General features: G+C 43.2%; 1 protein-coding gene across 3 annotated transcripts in view; it reads left to right on the forward strand.

Moving 5' to 3' along the window:
* Nucleotides 1–14,049, forward strand: part of creb5b (cAMP responsive element binding protein 5b) — a 51,846-nt gene that overhangs the window by 32,263 nt on the left and 5,534 nt on the right. For all 3 annotated transcript variants that reach the window (XM_017309572.2, XM_008432491.3, XM_008432493.3), the window contains exons 8-9: nt 12,089–12,406; nt 13,643–13,870. In XM_017309572.2, the coding sequence (XP_017165061.1) occupies nt 12,089–12,406; nt 13,643–13,870 (546 nt within the window). The remainder of the gene's footprint in view (nt 1–12,088; nt 12,407–13,642; nt 13,871–14,049) is intronic.

Genomic DNA, 14,049 nt, shown 5'->3' on the forward strand with positions numbered 1-14,049 from the left:
AAGTTCCTCTTTATAATACGACAGCCAGTGGAAAAATAAGTCTGGCTACTTTTGCATTGCACTTTTAAAATTTTTTGAAAAGTTGCTCTCGAGGTGAACAAAACGGCTTATTTCTGTAGCAATGTAGCCAACTGCAAACCTTTGTTTTCTGAATAAATAAGCGCATAGTCAAAACCTTGATAACTAAAAAAAAATCCCATGCTATGATGAAAAGCTTTGGCCGGTTTGTAATGTTTGGAGACTCTTGCAGATAGCAGGTCTTTTAGGGGAGAAACATCTTGTAGAGAGGAAAGAGGAGGTAGCATGGGGTCATCAGAAGAGTTATTGCTCTGATAGAGGAGAGCGGGAGCAGTCCCAGGGCATTTAATTCTCCCTCTTCCTCCTGCTCTCTCAAGATTGATCGCCTTTGTAGTCTTTTGAATCTCCTCAAGCGTTCCTATGGTAACACACTAAGGTAACACAATATTAGTGTATTAGGCTTATCTCTCCTCTGGCCGTCATCCAGACACATCTTACCCCTTTTTTTCCTCCTACTATCTGTGTAATTGAATTGTAAATGCTCGGTTAGCTCTTCCATAAACATGTGCTCTCTAAATGGCTGCAGGCCCCCTTAACCGCGCAACTTTCTGGTTTGTTGGCCGTTCGGCAACCAAATTTGGACCCATTGAGATTCTGCTCCCTGATGTCTGAACACGACTGATGGAATTCCCTGATTGTGGGCAGAAAGTGAGAGACTAATTGTGTTATCTGGGTGCAATCTCCAGCACAGGTTTCATAAGCATACACCGGGTCTCTAATGTCTATGATATCCTCGCCGGGCCCTGTCAATAAATACAGCCGTGCTATCGGATAACTGGGCCGTGATCAGGCCCATGTGTCCCCTGCGACGTTCTCAATCCGGCTCTAATCACATTACCCCGACCATGTTGACTTTCCGCCAATTGGAAATCTCCGTACTGTAACCCCACACCTCAGAGGCGCAGACCTGGATGGACTCTTCCTGCCAGCGCTAACACTGGGAGAGCGGAGAAAGGGATTGAGTGGGATTCTGACGGGCAATGTAAGTAATACACACACACAGGCGGGACGGGCAAGGGAGACGGAAGGTGAGACGGTATTGACGTTCGGTGACACTCAGCAGTGAAAAGTTAAAAGATTTATGTTTCTACAACAAACCTCGCTCCTGTTTCCTTTGTCCTTCTTTCGACGTGAAAGCATCGCAACACATGTCTGTGTGACCGTTTGATATTCTGCAGTAACTGGAGGCACTGGTTGCAGGGTTATCCCTCCCCTCAGAGAAAGCATGCCCAGAGCATGGGCTAATGAAGGCTAATTGATTTTGTGGTGGGCCAGAGCAGTAGGGAGGACTGTCTCTGGTGTAAATAGTTAATGAGCCAAAGGACTGCTGTGGCCCCTGGGGGACTCGTATCTTGCTCTGAGCTCTCTGTTTGCGCTCTTTGGGCTGAAGACTCTATCACTGTGATTCTTTGTTGTCCAGATTTCAGCCTGTAAGTGCGGTCGTTTAAGTGGTAGAGCACAGCCTGATGGTGGAATAATCGACACGCCTGCCTTTCCTTAATGCTTCGAGTCGCTTTCTAAGGGCTGGAATGTTTTATTAATCTTGTTTCAAGTGTGTTTTTCCTTCTTGTTTAGGACTGGGTGCTCATGGTGCCGGGTGTGGTTGAATTCTGCTCTGTTGTGGTCCAGGGAATTGAACAGTGCGTGTTGTGTGCTGGAGGTTGTGGGATAGTTGACCCTCGCAGCGTGGAGGAAACACAGTGGAGACGAGGCCAAGTTCCACAGCTTGCTGGCCAAAGCATTACATCACTGCGCAGAGCCAGTTCTCCACGGGGCCTTGCAAACCGCTCGCGCACGCTCGCGCAAACATGTCATGCCTCAGCTCTGTGTTGTCGTCGTTTGCTTAGTGACAGACGCTTAAATGGCAACAGACTAACACACAAACAGAGGGAGGAAATCAGGAAATTAAAGAAAGCATGCAGGGAGCGATGCACACGATGAACATGGACAAGTGATGAAAAACTGATTAATTTGTTTTCTTTCTCTCTTCACGCGTAAACGGTTTGATATCTTCAGGGTTACTCTTCAAGCTTGAAAAGTCTAAAAAGGTTAGGTTGTTTTTCAGTTTTTAGATATTCACATATAGGGAGAGAAATATGATTGAGCATTAAATTTTTTAAAAACGCTGTTTTTATAATTGTTTCTGGATAAATTAACACGTCAAAGCTTGATTATTGCCCATAGATTTTTTTTGTTTTGTTTCAAAAACAGAAGAAAAAGATAAAGCCTTTTAAAAATATATTTTTATTGACAAGTGAAGCTTGTGTGTGAATCTGTGTTTACACCATCAGTATTGTTTAATAGCCAAGAATATCTTCATCATGGCACCAGACTCAGCTCATGTCAGCAGGATCTTTTTCCAAAGAGAGGAGTTTTCCCATTGTTCCTATGTCTCCTTTGAAAAAGTGCCGTGCTTGCACACATCCTGGCTCGCTTTCTAATTTCAGGCAAGGCAGCCTTGAGACAGCCCTGGTGCTGGTGTATGAAAATGTGTTATTTATTATCTCCCAATTATCTATTGTTTACATTGTTACTAAGGACAATAAATTTGTCACTAAGCATTGGTCTAGGTGCTGAGATTTTTATGTGGTAAACAATACTATATGTTCTTTCAGTGCAGCCTGCTCCACTGTGGAGCTGGCACCAGAATAGTGGATGACATAATTTCTGGCATGCTCTAAATATGCTCCTTTTTACTTGAAGGAGGGGGAAAAAAAGGAGCTGCTCTTAAAGAAACATTTCATAGCACACAAGAGAACCAATAATCACAGTATTGTTATTGATCTAGTCACTTGTGAACAACTCACTGTTCTAATATTTATTTCTATTTGAATAGAAACATTTGGCATTCAGATTGAACATCATCTTAATCTCTAAAGACAGTTTGTTTAAAGCACCAAGAAAGTTAAACTGTGAGCTGTGACACAGCCGTGGCTGTGTCAGGTTTCATTTCAGCTTAGAACGAAATCTCTTGCCAGCAGCTAAGCCATTAGCATACACGGTAACCCAATTACACCTCCCATTCATTTTCTCCCGCACCTTTCGTGGCACGTCTTGCTGCGAGAAGCAGAAACCTGTACAATTGTGGGCCAACTTTTGCGAGCCATGTCTGCGTGAATGGTGGCATTGTCGGGGTGTGATGTCACTGAGCGGAGACGGTGAGCTAAGAGCACAGCTGAATCTGCATGCTGCCTCAGTGAACATGGACACTGTATGTGTCTGTACGCATGCACATTGTGTGTGCAAAAGGATGCTTGTCAGTGGACTGGCAGCGTCTCTTGGTACTCATTGTCCCACTAGTCAAAACACAAACGCAAGCATAAGACAAACCCTCATGCTTGCGTATCGGTTTTTGATACAGATCTGCTTTGCGCATATTTGTGTTGGATGTTTATTGTTGTTGTTGAATAAGCTGCAAGATGCTAACTTAGATATTTTACAGATGTCTTTTTTCTTTTTTTTTTCTATTGCCATGGAGTCAAGTAGGCTTAGCGCCATAAATCTGCTGGATGAAAATGTCTACGAGTTTATTCAGCTCAGGAAATAAACAATAAAGGAGCTCCACTGATAATGCTTCCGCAATGTTCCCAAGTCAAATTCTGTAGCAATAACAGCGTATACAGAGGTTACACAAATTGAGTTTTATGTGCAACAATGAAGAATGTTTATACCCAAGTTATCCATCATCTATCCGGATTAATTTCTTAGCCTTTCATACCAAGTGTAAGTCAGCTCATTCAAGTCTGCTGCCACGGCTCTCAGCTTGGCAGTTGCCTCAAGTATCCTCGGTTCTTCACTTCATGACAAGTGATGGCTGGAAGATTTGAAACACAAACATATTTGGGGCTTGCCTGCAGCAAATGAGTTAAAATGAGAACTAGCACAAAGTTCTCTATTAACAGGTTGTCCTGATTTTGTTCTGACGATTGAAAGGAATGTCCAGGGTTTTCCTCCTGACCCGATCTTAGGTCAAATGGTGTGTACTCATGCAGAGTTATTCTGTTCATACTTGTTCACCTCATTCACTGAGCCACACGTTCACACACATATATAAAGATCGGTTGGAAAATTGGGATTTAACTCACAACATTCTGACTGAGCACCCACAAATATGTGCTATTTAGTTAACATATAGAAAACAACTCAGTTTATTTTAAACTGTGTTCATGTATTTGTTGAATATATTTGGACATACATATGTTCCATATTGTTTAGGATTAATAGAGGTTATAAGTCATCATACACAGAAGAACTTGTAGCAAATAGTAATCCTAGAAACACTGAATCACTTTTCTTAAAAGATTCTGGCGCAACAAGACAAGACGAAAAACATTGGCTGCTGAGGTCTTTAATATCTCCCCAGAGATGCTTTCCACTGTCACTATGTTTTCTTGTTTTATTTCTGATGAGCTTTAGGTTGCCTTATTAAAAGTTAAACCGCAACCTAAAATCTGAAATTCCTTCATTTTTCTGAATCCATTCTTCCAATAGATGTCAAAAAAAGCCTTAAAAAACCTTCCTTGACACAGTAATAGGTGAAGTGACTTTCCTTCGCTTTGACACCTCAAGAGGCACAAAACGATTTTTAGAGACAAATCCACATCTGCTACATTTCAAATCTTCTAAGGTCTGTTTATACGAGGGTCTGTTTATTTGAGCAGATACATGTGACTTTGTGTGTGTGCACGCGCCTGCTTGTGTGTGGGTTGTGGTGTAAGCACAAGTCAGCCAGCGGTGGTGCAGAACGTTGCATCTGTTTGTCTTTGGATGACCGCGTGTTGTTTTAGGGGTGCTAATGGGGAGGAGTGTATGTGAAGGCCATTTCGTCATGGTTCAGGGCTCATCAATGGGCGTGAGTAAACGGACTGACACACAGGCCGGACCTGACTGGTCCAGCCAACATCAGCTTCCCTCTTTTAGAGACAATGAAGAAAATACTCTCAGGACTCTGAAGTAGACGGGAGAAATAATACCTGGGGCTGTTAGAGATCAGATCTGTTCGGTGTAAGAATATAAACCTGGTAAACTTGAGTCAGTTTGCTGGCCCATCTCATCTGTCACTTATATTAATTTTTAAAATTCAGGTTTCTTTTTCTGTTTTGAAGGAATATTTATTCCTCACCGAAGATATAGCAGTGTAGCACGGTTTTAAAGAGCAATGTCAAAGTTTGTCTTCATACTGATTCTACCATTGAAAATCTTTTTATTGAAATGCTCCGTGCTGTATGGCACATAAAGTATGGAAGTGCTGAGCATCCATCTATGTGTTGCTGCTCACTCCCTGGTCAGCTGACTGAAAAAAGGCTAATCAACTTATACCATATACACAACAAGACAAATCTGGCTGTTTAGAAATATTTTTACTTTCAGTCAAATCTTGGAAACTGACTACAATATACATGCTTCTTAGTATTTAAGCTAAAGTTGGATAGCTAAAATACAAGCAGACAGACTACAGCTAATTAAACTCTTAATACCATCTCATGTTGCTATAAAAGGCCTGGATGTTTTAGGCATTAAGCACCGGAAAGATGGGATTAAATTGATTCAGGTCTGTATGTAAAAATAACAATACAGTTGTCAAAAGCATTATTTCTTCAATAATCAAGGTTTTCAGTTATTATCTAGCCGTAGAAATAATTGTCATTGTTTATACATTTTTGGTTAAAATGTTGGATACAAAGTCAAACCAAGGTATTTTTAGCCACGGGTGTCACTCCATTTCTTAAATCTAAGATTCTTCAAAACTGAACCCGGGGCACGTCAAGAGTTTTTTTCCCCAAGACAAAACTTGAAAACTTTAAAATTGCTTTAAGCACGTTGAAGCTGCTCCCATTCAAGTCCTCACATTTCAGATGACAGTTGTGACAAGCGATGTATCCTCTCTGATCTCGCAACATGTTAGTATTTAGACATGTGTTTGTGCTTTTCTTTTTCTGTCAGTTTGGGCCGTTCTCCGTATTCAGCAGTGTGACAGCGAGGTGTAGCGATAACCATGTGGGCTGCACTGGCGCGGGGCCTTTACATGAGAGGGAACAGTGGGGATATGCAGACTGGAGTCAGAGGCCCATCCATTAACTTGACAGGGTGCAGAAGCTGCCAGGAGTTGAGCGCATGCTTTGGAGCATGCCTCCTCTGAGGGTGTGTGTGTGTGTGTGTGTCTCTGCGCGCCCCGTACCACCCCGGTTTTCTCCGAGCACCACCAGAGCGTCCGACCCTGGCAGGATAGCTGGGCTACGTCCATCTCCCCTGTCTGTGTCTGGAACCACAAGGAGGCTCTGTTCAGTTCGGCTTGGCCCCAGAACCTGAGCGAGGAGAGAAAGGGCGACAGTGCAACCCCGACGCTCCCATCAGACTGTCTGCCTCGACGTTCCCCGAGGAAATCAGTTTAACAGTCCCCAGCTCTTGGCAAGCAGACAGAGTGGGTGGGAGGCTGCAGAGAGGGTGAGGGGGGGGGAGGTTAGAAACAGGGAAGAGGTGCATGTGTGTGTGTGAGAAAGACAGAGGAGAGCAGGGGAGGGGAGGTGTTACTGGCTTTCTGGGCGAGAGGGAAATCTAATAAAATTGAACTAATGGGGTTGTGGAGTTTTAGGGGACAGAAAGTGGGATTTGCTGGCAGGCACTGGTGGGTAAATGGTGGTGAAAGCAAAGAGGATGGAGCAGGAGCCTTAAACCAAACCCCTGAGTTTGAATACAGCATGTTTAGTTTAGATTACGACTTAGAGAGCCGTAATGCGCTGTGACACAACTCTGAAACAAATCAGGAGACCACAGCAACATTTCTAGTCCCTCTTATTTCCCTATTTATAGGTATGAGTGAAATAAGTGAACTTCTGATATTAATCCCAAATTTTAAGTAATTATATGTTGACATTATGAGCGTTTTGTCACAAAAATAAAAAATAGCAAAAACAACAAAAATACAGTTTTTTCAGATGTCAAGTAATGAAATTAAAAATGATTATATTTATTTTTAATATAGAACATAGAAGAGTTGAAAGGTCAATATTTGGTGCAATAACCCCAGATTTTCAGTTAAGACTTTGTGGTGTTTCAGCATGTTTCACACAAGCTTTTCATTTTCCTGTTGTTTTTAGACTCAAGTTTGTATTTTTAGGGATGTAGGTGAACTGATCACTATTCTTCTGCTACCAATGATAGATTGTATCTGCTGGACCTCTTCCTGTTTAAATTAAAAACTGGACTGCCTCAGTCCTGTCTCAGACGAAGGTATGAAAGCCAGGAGTCTGTTGTTCATGGCCAAAAACTCTTGAGACAGCTGCTGCATGAAGATGCAGCTACCAGGTTTCCTGATGCATTCAGGGATCAGAAATAGATGGGATTTCGCAAAACCAATTCGAAATACTTTGTGCTCACATTCTGAACCAGTCTTGCGTTGACAAAGAGCGAACAGAGACATACAGAAGCTTCAGTATTTATCTCTGGACTGTTTTTATGGGAAGAGTAAGGTCTCTGTTTAAAACTTTGATCTCTTTGTCGTTAAACTGTGACACCACAGACTGGTTAAATCTTTCCAACCTTCTGTAAGGCGCCACAGGGCCACGGGTTCTCCCGATAGCCCACCGCTCCACTTTTAAGGGGAATAAAAGTGCTCACCCTGACCTTACTAGCTTTGATTTACCCATCCCCAGATATGCGTGGTCCCCTCCCTTTTCATACCTGCTCCATGCTCCTGCTTTCTCCTCCCAGGGTTAATAGATATGAAGTCATCTGGTGGAAGAGAAACCCTGGTGTGTTCTCAGGAGGTGCCCAGAGCACTCTCAGGGACATCACTCAGAGGCCTGTCGTGTCAGAGAGGAAGCAGCTATTAATAAATATCATTAATGGACAATCACCTGGTATCACCGAAAACACATAAATGCGAGCGGCCTAAAAAAAAAAACGGAGTGGGAGTTGGGAGGTCGGAGGGCAGAGGTCTGCGAGGAGATAGCTTCCTTCTGTGCAAAAAGCTAGCTGAATCAGGGATTTAAAAAAAAAATCAATATCTGCCACTACTTTTAGCACACTCAGAATGCATGAAATGTTCTGTCAAACACATGTATTTATGCTGCTGTTGGATAAATTACGAGGAAAAGAGCCGACCAAGTCTTTACGGTGTCACATAAACGCCATATTTTTTGTCTTTTTGCTTTGTTTTCCATTTTCCTGCTGCAGCTTGGCAGACAGTGGTGGGAAGCAGTTGCATGCCATCTTACCTGCAAGTAGTCCACGCTGCCACGGGCTAACACCTGCACTCTTTTAATGACTGTTTTCTGGGACGGCTATGTTGCTGCAAGAGAAATGTAAAATGTATGCATGCGTGTGTGTGTGTGCGTGCGTGTGCGTGTGTGTGTGTTATTAAAGTAAAATGCACATAGTGGTTAAGTTCCTGTGCTCAGCAGAGTCTGGGGAAATACAACCTTGTGTTAAAAAGTCATTAGGGAGCTGATGAAGGTGTTTGAGAGTCACAGCCTGCTCATCATCGCTCTGCTAACGTCCCTTAGTTGCGTCACTGTGGTTCTGGATACAAAGGCTTAAAGTTTTGGCTGAACACAACTTTACTCCAGATGGAGGAAGAGCTGACACTTGTGCAGAGATAGCTTCAGGAGTAGACTTGCTGTCACGGTAAGACCTTCTTCTTTTAGCTCAATTTGTGACTTTGCCATTATTCTTAAATTCTACTGCTTACATATTGTTAGATGTTACATTAGCAGCAAAGTCTGTCGTGTGTTATTGCCTCAAAAAATGACAATAATGATGATTGCAGGATTCAATTTCTCCAGTTGATCATTTGTGCAAAAAAATGCCCTCAAACAGAAAAGGCTGATATGATAATGTTAGAGTTGGCATTGGGTCTAATAGTCTGAATGAAAGTATCACAGTTTCAGAAATTTTCCTTTAGCTTGCATGCTCAGTGTTTTTCTTTACAGGGTTATTTTGTCATTAAAATCGTATTAAATGAGCACTGTTTTGATTGTTGTACATCCTCAGTATGTGTTCCACACAGAAATATTAAATGTGGTGTTCTACCTCCAACCATCAGCATTTCCCAGCAAAAAAGACACGCAATGCAAGCTGGTCAAACCCTTAAAATGTAAATAAAATAACTTTTAGATCAACTTTTAAAATGTTTTTTGATAACTGGGTTGTTTAAGACGTAATTGGTCTTAACCCTTCTCAAACTAACTGTGATAAGCTTCAGAAATGAACTTGTATTAATGTTAAAACATAGACAGCAAGAGAGTTATCTATTGCGAGTAGGATTTTAACTGCTTCTAAAATTACCTCTCTTCAAAAAGAATCTTGAACTATCCCTTTAATAGTTGTGTTTTAACATCGGATTACATTACTAGGAGTGTAATTTTTACTTTACAAAAAGGATTTTTGTCAGAGCGTCTACTCTTACCACAAAACAAGAACGATTTTATTTCATGTAGTTATATTTTAAAGTAGTTATTTCTCCATTTCACTGCGCCCTATAAATATTTAACTTTCAGCAATATCTTTGCTTAATTTGGTGCTTTCTGTTCGTGACGCATCCTATAACTTCCGCAGCCGCCCCTCCTCTGTACTTTGACACCCGCTGGCCTCTCTGAATTTAGGCTAATGCAGTTAACAAGCACACAGGGCTCCACTGCCAGCTGGAAACCTCCCGCAGACGCTGATAAATGCATGTCCGTTGTGCCGGACTGATCGTGTTCGAGGAAGAGACATGGGAACCCATCTAATCTCTCCTTACCTCTGGTCTCTTTCTCTTCCACTGTTGCATTTCACTTCCTTCCTTTGCTCTTGCCTGAATGAGCATCTTCTGGGTAACTTTGTGTGGACTATAAAGGACAATGTGCAATGAACTGGTTTCCTGCTCTTTAAGTGGCGAAACTTTCTGTAACCCTGATTGGTTTCCTTTGTGAACACAGGGAGTTCGTTTCTACTTTCAGACGCACGCTGACTGTGAATTCATTATGTATCACAATGATGATGGCTACAACTGATATGTAAGCCTTTCAACTTTTGTTGAAGTTGGATTTCAACTTTCTTTCTGCTACTCCTGCATTTTTTTCCTTTTCTATCTTATATTTGGATCACTACTTGCTATTAACACATGCGGGCTGCGGGATGAGCTGTCAGAAGAAATAAAGGCCTTTCTATTATGACACCACTGAGATTCTCAGTATGACTGTACCGCTGCAGCGAGCTGCAGGCTTTGTGTACATCCCGCCGTGTGTTTAGCTTTTGTGATATTTTGACACCTATCTCATTGGTCACAAAAAGGATACTTAATGCTCATCAGGCTGCGTTGACGGGAGTTAACACAGTGTGAGTCTGAGATAGGGTTTGGATTTGTTATCTCTGCGCAAGCCCTTTTTTTAAAACAAACACTTATAAGGTGCAAAAAATAAAGCTGCAGAAATGAAACTTGTGTCACAATGTGTGACATCTCCTGGTATGCCAAACAGAAACTATAGTTAGCTAAAACAGGCTCTGCAAGGTCATAATTTCACTCTGCCGGTTTCATGTGCAACCCTCTGTATCGCTCCCTTCATCAGAAACAAGGTAATAAGAACTAAACTAATTATACACATTCTTAAAAATACATAAATACACTAAAGCTAATGCAACCCTACAGATGTGCTCTTCCTTGCAATTTTTTTTATTTTTTATTTTTTGGTCTTTGAAAAAGTGATTTACTTGACTCTTCCTCTGCTCTGCTTGTAAAAAAGAAAAATCTTTGCGCTCATAAGGCGGTGTGAGCGAGGAGCGCAAAGCTGATGTTTTCGCTTCGGCCATGTCTTAGCATCGTGAGCGGAGCCAGCTGGATGCCATTCCCGATGGGAATCATGAATGTGAAGGTTGTTAAAAGATATGGAGCCTTGCACCAAGCGCGGACTCACTAGCAGCAGCTGGTTGGCGGGGGGAAGGGAGCACTGAGAGAAATGAGAGCACTGGGAAAGAGTTTAAAAACACACAAAAAAAAGAAAAGAAGTGGAATTCATAACAATAGCCTAGGAAGGAATGTCTTTCGTTGCATTTTTGCTGGTAACATCGTGACTGGGACATAGTATATCATTATAAATATTTATACTAAAGTTTAGATGCCATTCAAATCTACATATGTCACTTTTTTAAATTTCATTTTTTATTTACGTCTGCGTCTGTGCTTTTCCTCATGCGATGCCCAGAAAAACAGAGCGGAGCAGACGGGGCATTTGGTAAACATGAGGAACACAACTGTACCTTTACTGAGTCTCCCTCAGGTCTCGCTCATAGAGGACCCAGACTCAGCCAGGGCTAAGTAGACCTCACAGCTAAAGCAACAAACCTTCCTTTAGCTGGGTCAACAGGCTGACATTCACACCTCACCAGCAGGTTCATCTCAGCAGGCAGCATCAAGGCTCAAGAAAACAAAATAGTCTATTGGGAATATGAAGAGGGAGGATTGGCATGAGGACAGTTGGGAAAGGTGCAGGAATGACGGGAGTGAAGGGGAGAGCGAGGACAGGCTAAGTGGTTTGGATTTGTTCACCTGACATATGGATTTATGAAGCCACTTGTCATCTTCAGCAAATGCTCTCTACCTCTTAATCAGCTCACCGGAGAGACACAACTAAACAGTGTTTGAGAAATAGATTCATACCTCATGAAAGGTTTTATAGGCTATAAAACAGTATCCTAGGAATCTATGGCAAAGGCTTGAAAAATGTCCACCCAGTCACAGTGAGCTTGAGATGTGTTGCAAAGAAGAATGGGTGAAAATGAAAAGAAATACTCCAGACTTGCATCTGTGATGATAGCATAATTCTAATTAAAAAAAAAAAAAGGTCCAACCAAGTACTGGGTTTTCAAGTTATCCTGTGGACAGAAAGCATTTGTACAAAAAAAAAGATGCAGAAAGGGCCCAAACTGGTTTTCAGGTCTGAGATTTCATTGCTACATTGCAACACTGCGACACCGTTCAGCCATGCCGAAAAGACAAAATTAAACCTTGTGCATATCTCTTTTCTCCACGCAGAGGCTGAAAGCTGCCCTCTCCCATCACCCCGGTGCCATCCCCAACGGCAACATGAACTCCATGGGCCACATGATGGAGATGATGTCAACGAGGCAGGAGCAAGGCAGCCATCATCACATGCACTCGCACCCTCACCAGCACCTCCAAGCACCTCCCCACACGTACCAGCACCACGGACACCACCACCACAACCAGGGCCACGGGCAGGGCACACACCACCACCCGCAGGGACACAACCCTCACCACAACTCCCACAATCCTCACCTCCTGCCCGGGCACCCACACCAGACATCGCCGCACCCTCCTATGCACTCACAGGTAAGCGAAGCCAATTCCCAGGGTTTGAGCTCCAAGGCAAAAGCCGCATGTTTCATAACACATTAAATCTCCCACTCAGTGAGAAGTCACTGACTAATAGAGGGCAGTGCTTCAGTAGCCCTTTGTGTAGTTTTGGAAGAAGCTATTAGTGGTTTAATGCTCGAGCATTGCCGAAATGATGCTTAAAATTAGAAGGTTAGTGGACAAACCCATTTTCCCCCCGGCTCGCGTCCTCGATGCCAGCTAGTTTCCTGGCGCGCTTTTCAGAAAACGCTTTTCTTCTCAGGTTGGTCAGCCACAGGTCAAAGCTTGATGCCTGTCGTGAGGGCATTGCTTAGAGTGGAAGTCATAAAGTGGTGGCCATTAAAGATGCTCACAAATGTCTTTTGGAAATTTACTCTCACCCCATCCTGCACAGGTAAGCGGCAGACATGTGACCACATGAAAACTTCTGGTGCAAGAGGAGTGCTATAGACGCTAGTCCTGATGTTGCGCTGCGACCACTGATTGCAATCCTGGAAGTTGTTATCTGTGAATGGATGTGGTTTAATTTAAAACTGATGCGTGCAGCGTTATGACTTTCTCCTCGTATCGTTGCCGTCATTTGCAGCGTCAATCATTTTGGATAAAGCGCAGTCAGATGAGAAGAAATGCAACTCGTTGTATGTTCCAGATGTAGCATTGAGGCATTAAAGCAGCCCGTTCTGTATGCACAGCTGCCATTAAAGCAGCTTGTGTGTTTTCCGTGGTTCTCATAAAAATGGTAATGATCTGAAGACTGAAAACACTTGACTTTGCCAAGGAGACGTCAAGATCTGTCAGAGCACGTACGTTTTTTAAAAAACGGGCCTTTTCACTATGTCTGCTGGTGTTAGTCTGAGTGGAAGTGGGCGTTGGAAAACTGCCTCCTGACACCTCTTTAACAAGGTGGGCAACTCCGGTGAATCAACCCAGTCACCCACTCAGTCTTTCACTTCTGACGCACGCAGCCCGGCTCCTGAGGCACGTGCTGCAAACAGATGTTGTTTTTTGGCAAGGTGCTAGGCATTAAAAAACAAGGGGGAGATAATGTATAGATGTTTACACACAAGCTGCTTTGAGGCCAGCGCGGTGGTGACAGCAGACAGCTTACTGGCTGTTTTCCAGATGCCCGAGAGGTTGCACATTACGCGGACACAGACGCTGTGTCATCCCGGAGATCCCAGTAATGATCATCCTATGCGCCGTCTGTTTCAGATGTCACCTGCAACCCAGCAGATGCAGCCCACGCAGACGCTCCAGTCTCCCCCAGCCAGCGGTGGGCGGCGCCGGCGGGTAGTGGACGAGGATCCGGACGAGCGACGGCGAAAGTTCCTAGAGCGAAACAGAGCGGCCGCGACGAGGTGCCGGCAGAAGAGAAAAGTGTGGGTGATGTCCTTGGAGAAGAAAGCCGAAGAGCTCACTCAGACTAATATGCAGCTTCAGGTATAAAGACGAAACTCTACATTTGTTCGTGTGAAATTCTAAGCTGCGCGGTCCAGTGCCTTGCAAAAATATTTGCATCCTTTGAACTTTTTGACATTTTTCATGGTACAGCCACAAACTTAATTTCATTCTATTGGTATTTTATGCGGAAGATAAACACAAAGTAGAACACAACCATG

Source organism: Poecilia reticulata, chromosome 16 (assembly GCF_904066995.2).
Source record: "Poecilia reticulata chromosome 16, P_reticulata-male-v2, whole genome shotgun sequence".
NCBI classification, from domain to species: domain Eukaryota; kingdom Metazoa; phylum Chordata; class Actinopteri; order Cyprinodontiformes; family Poeciliidae; genus Poecilia; species Poecilia reticulata.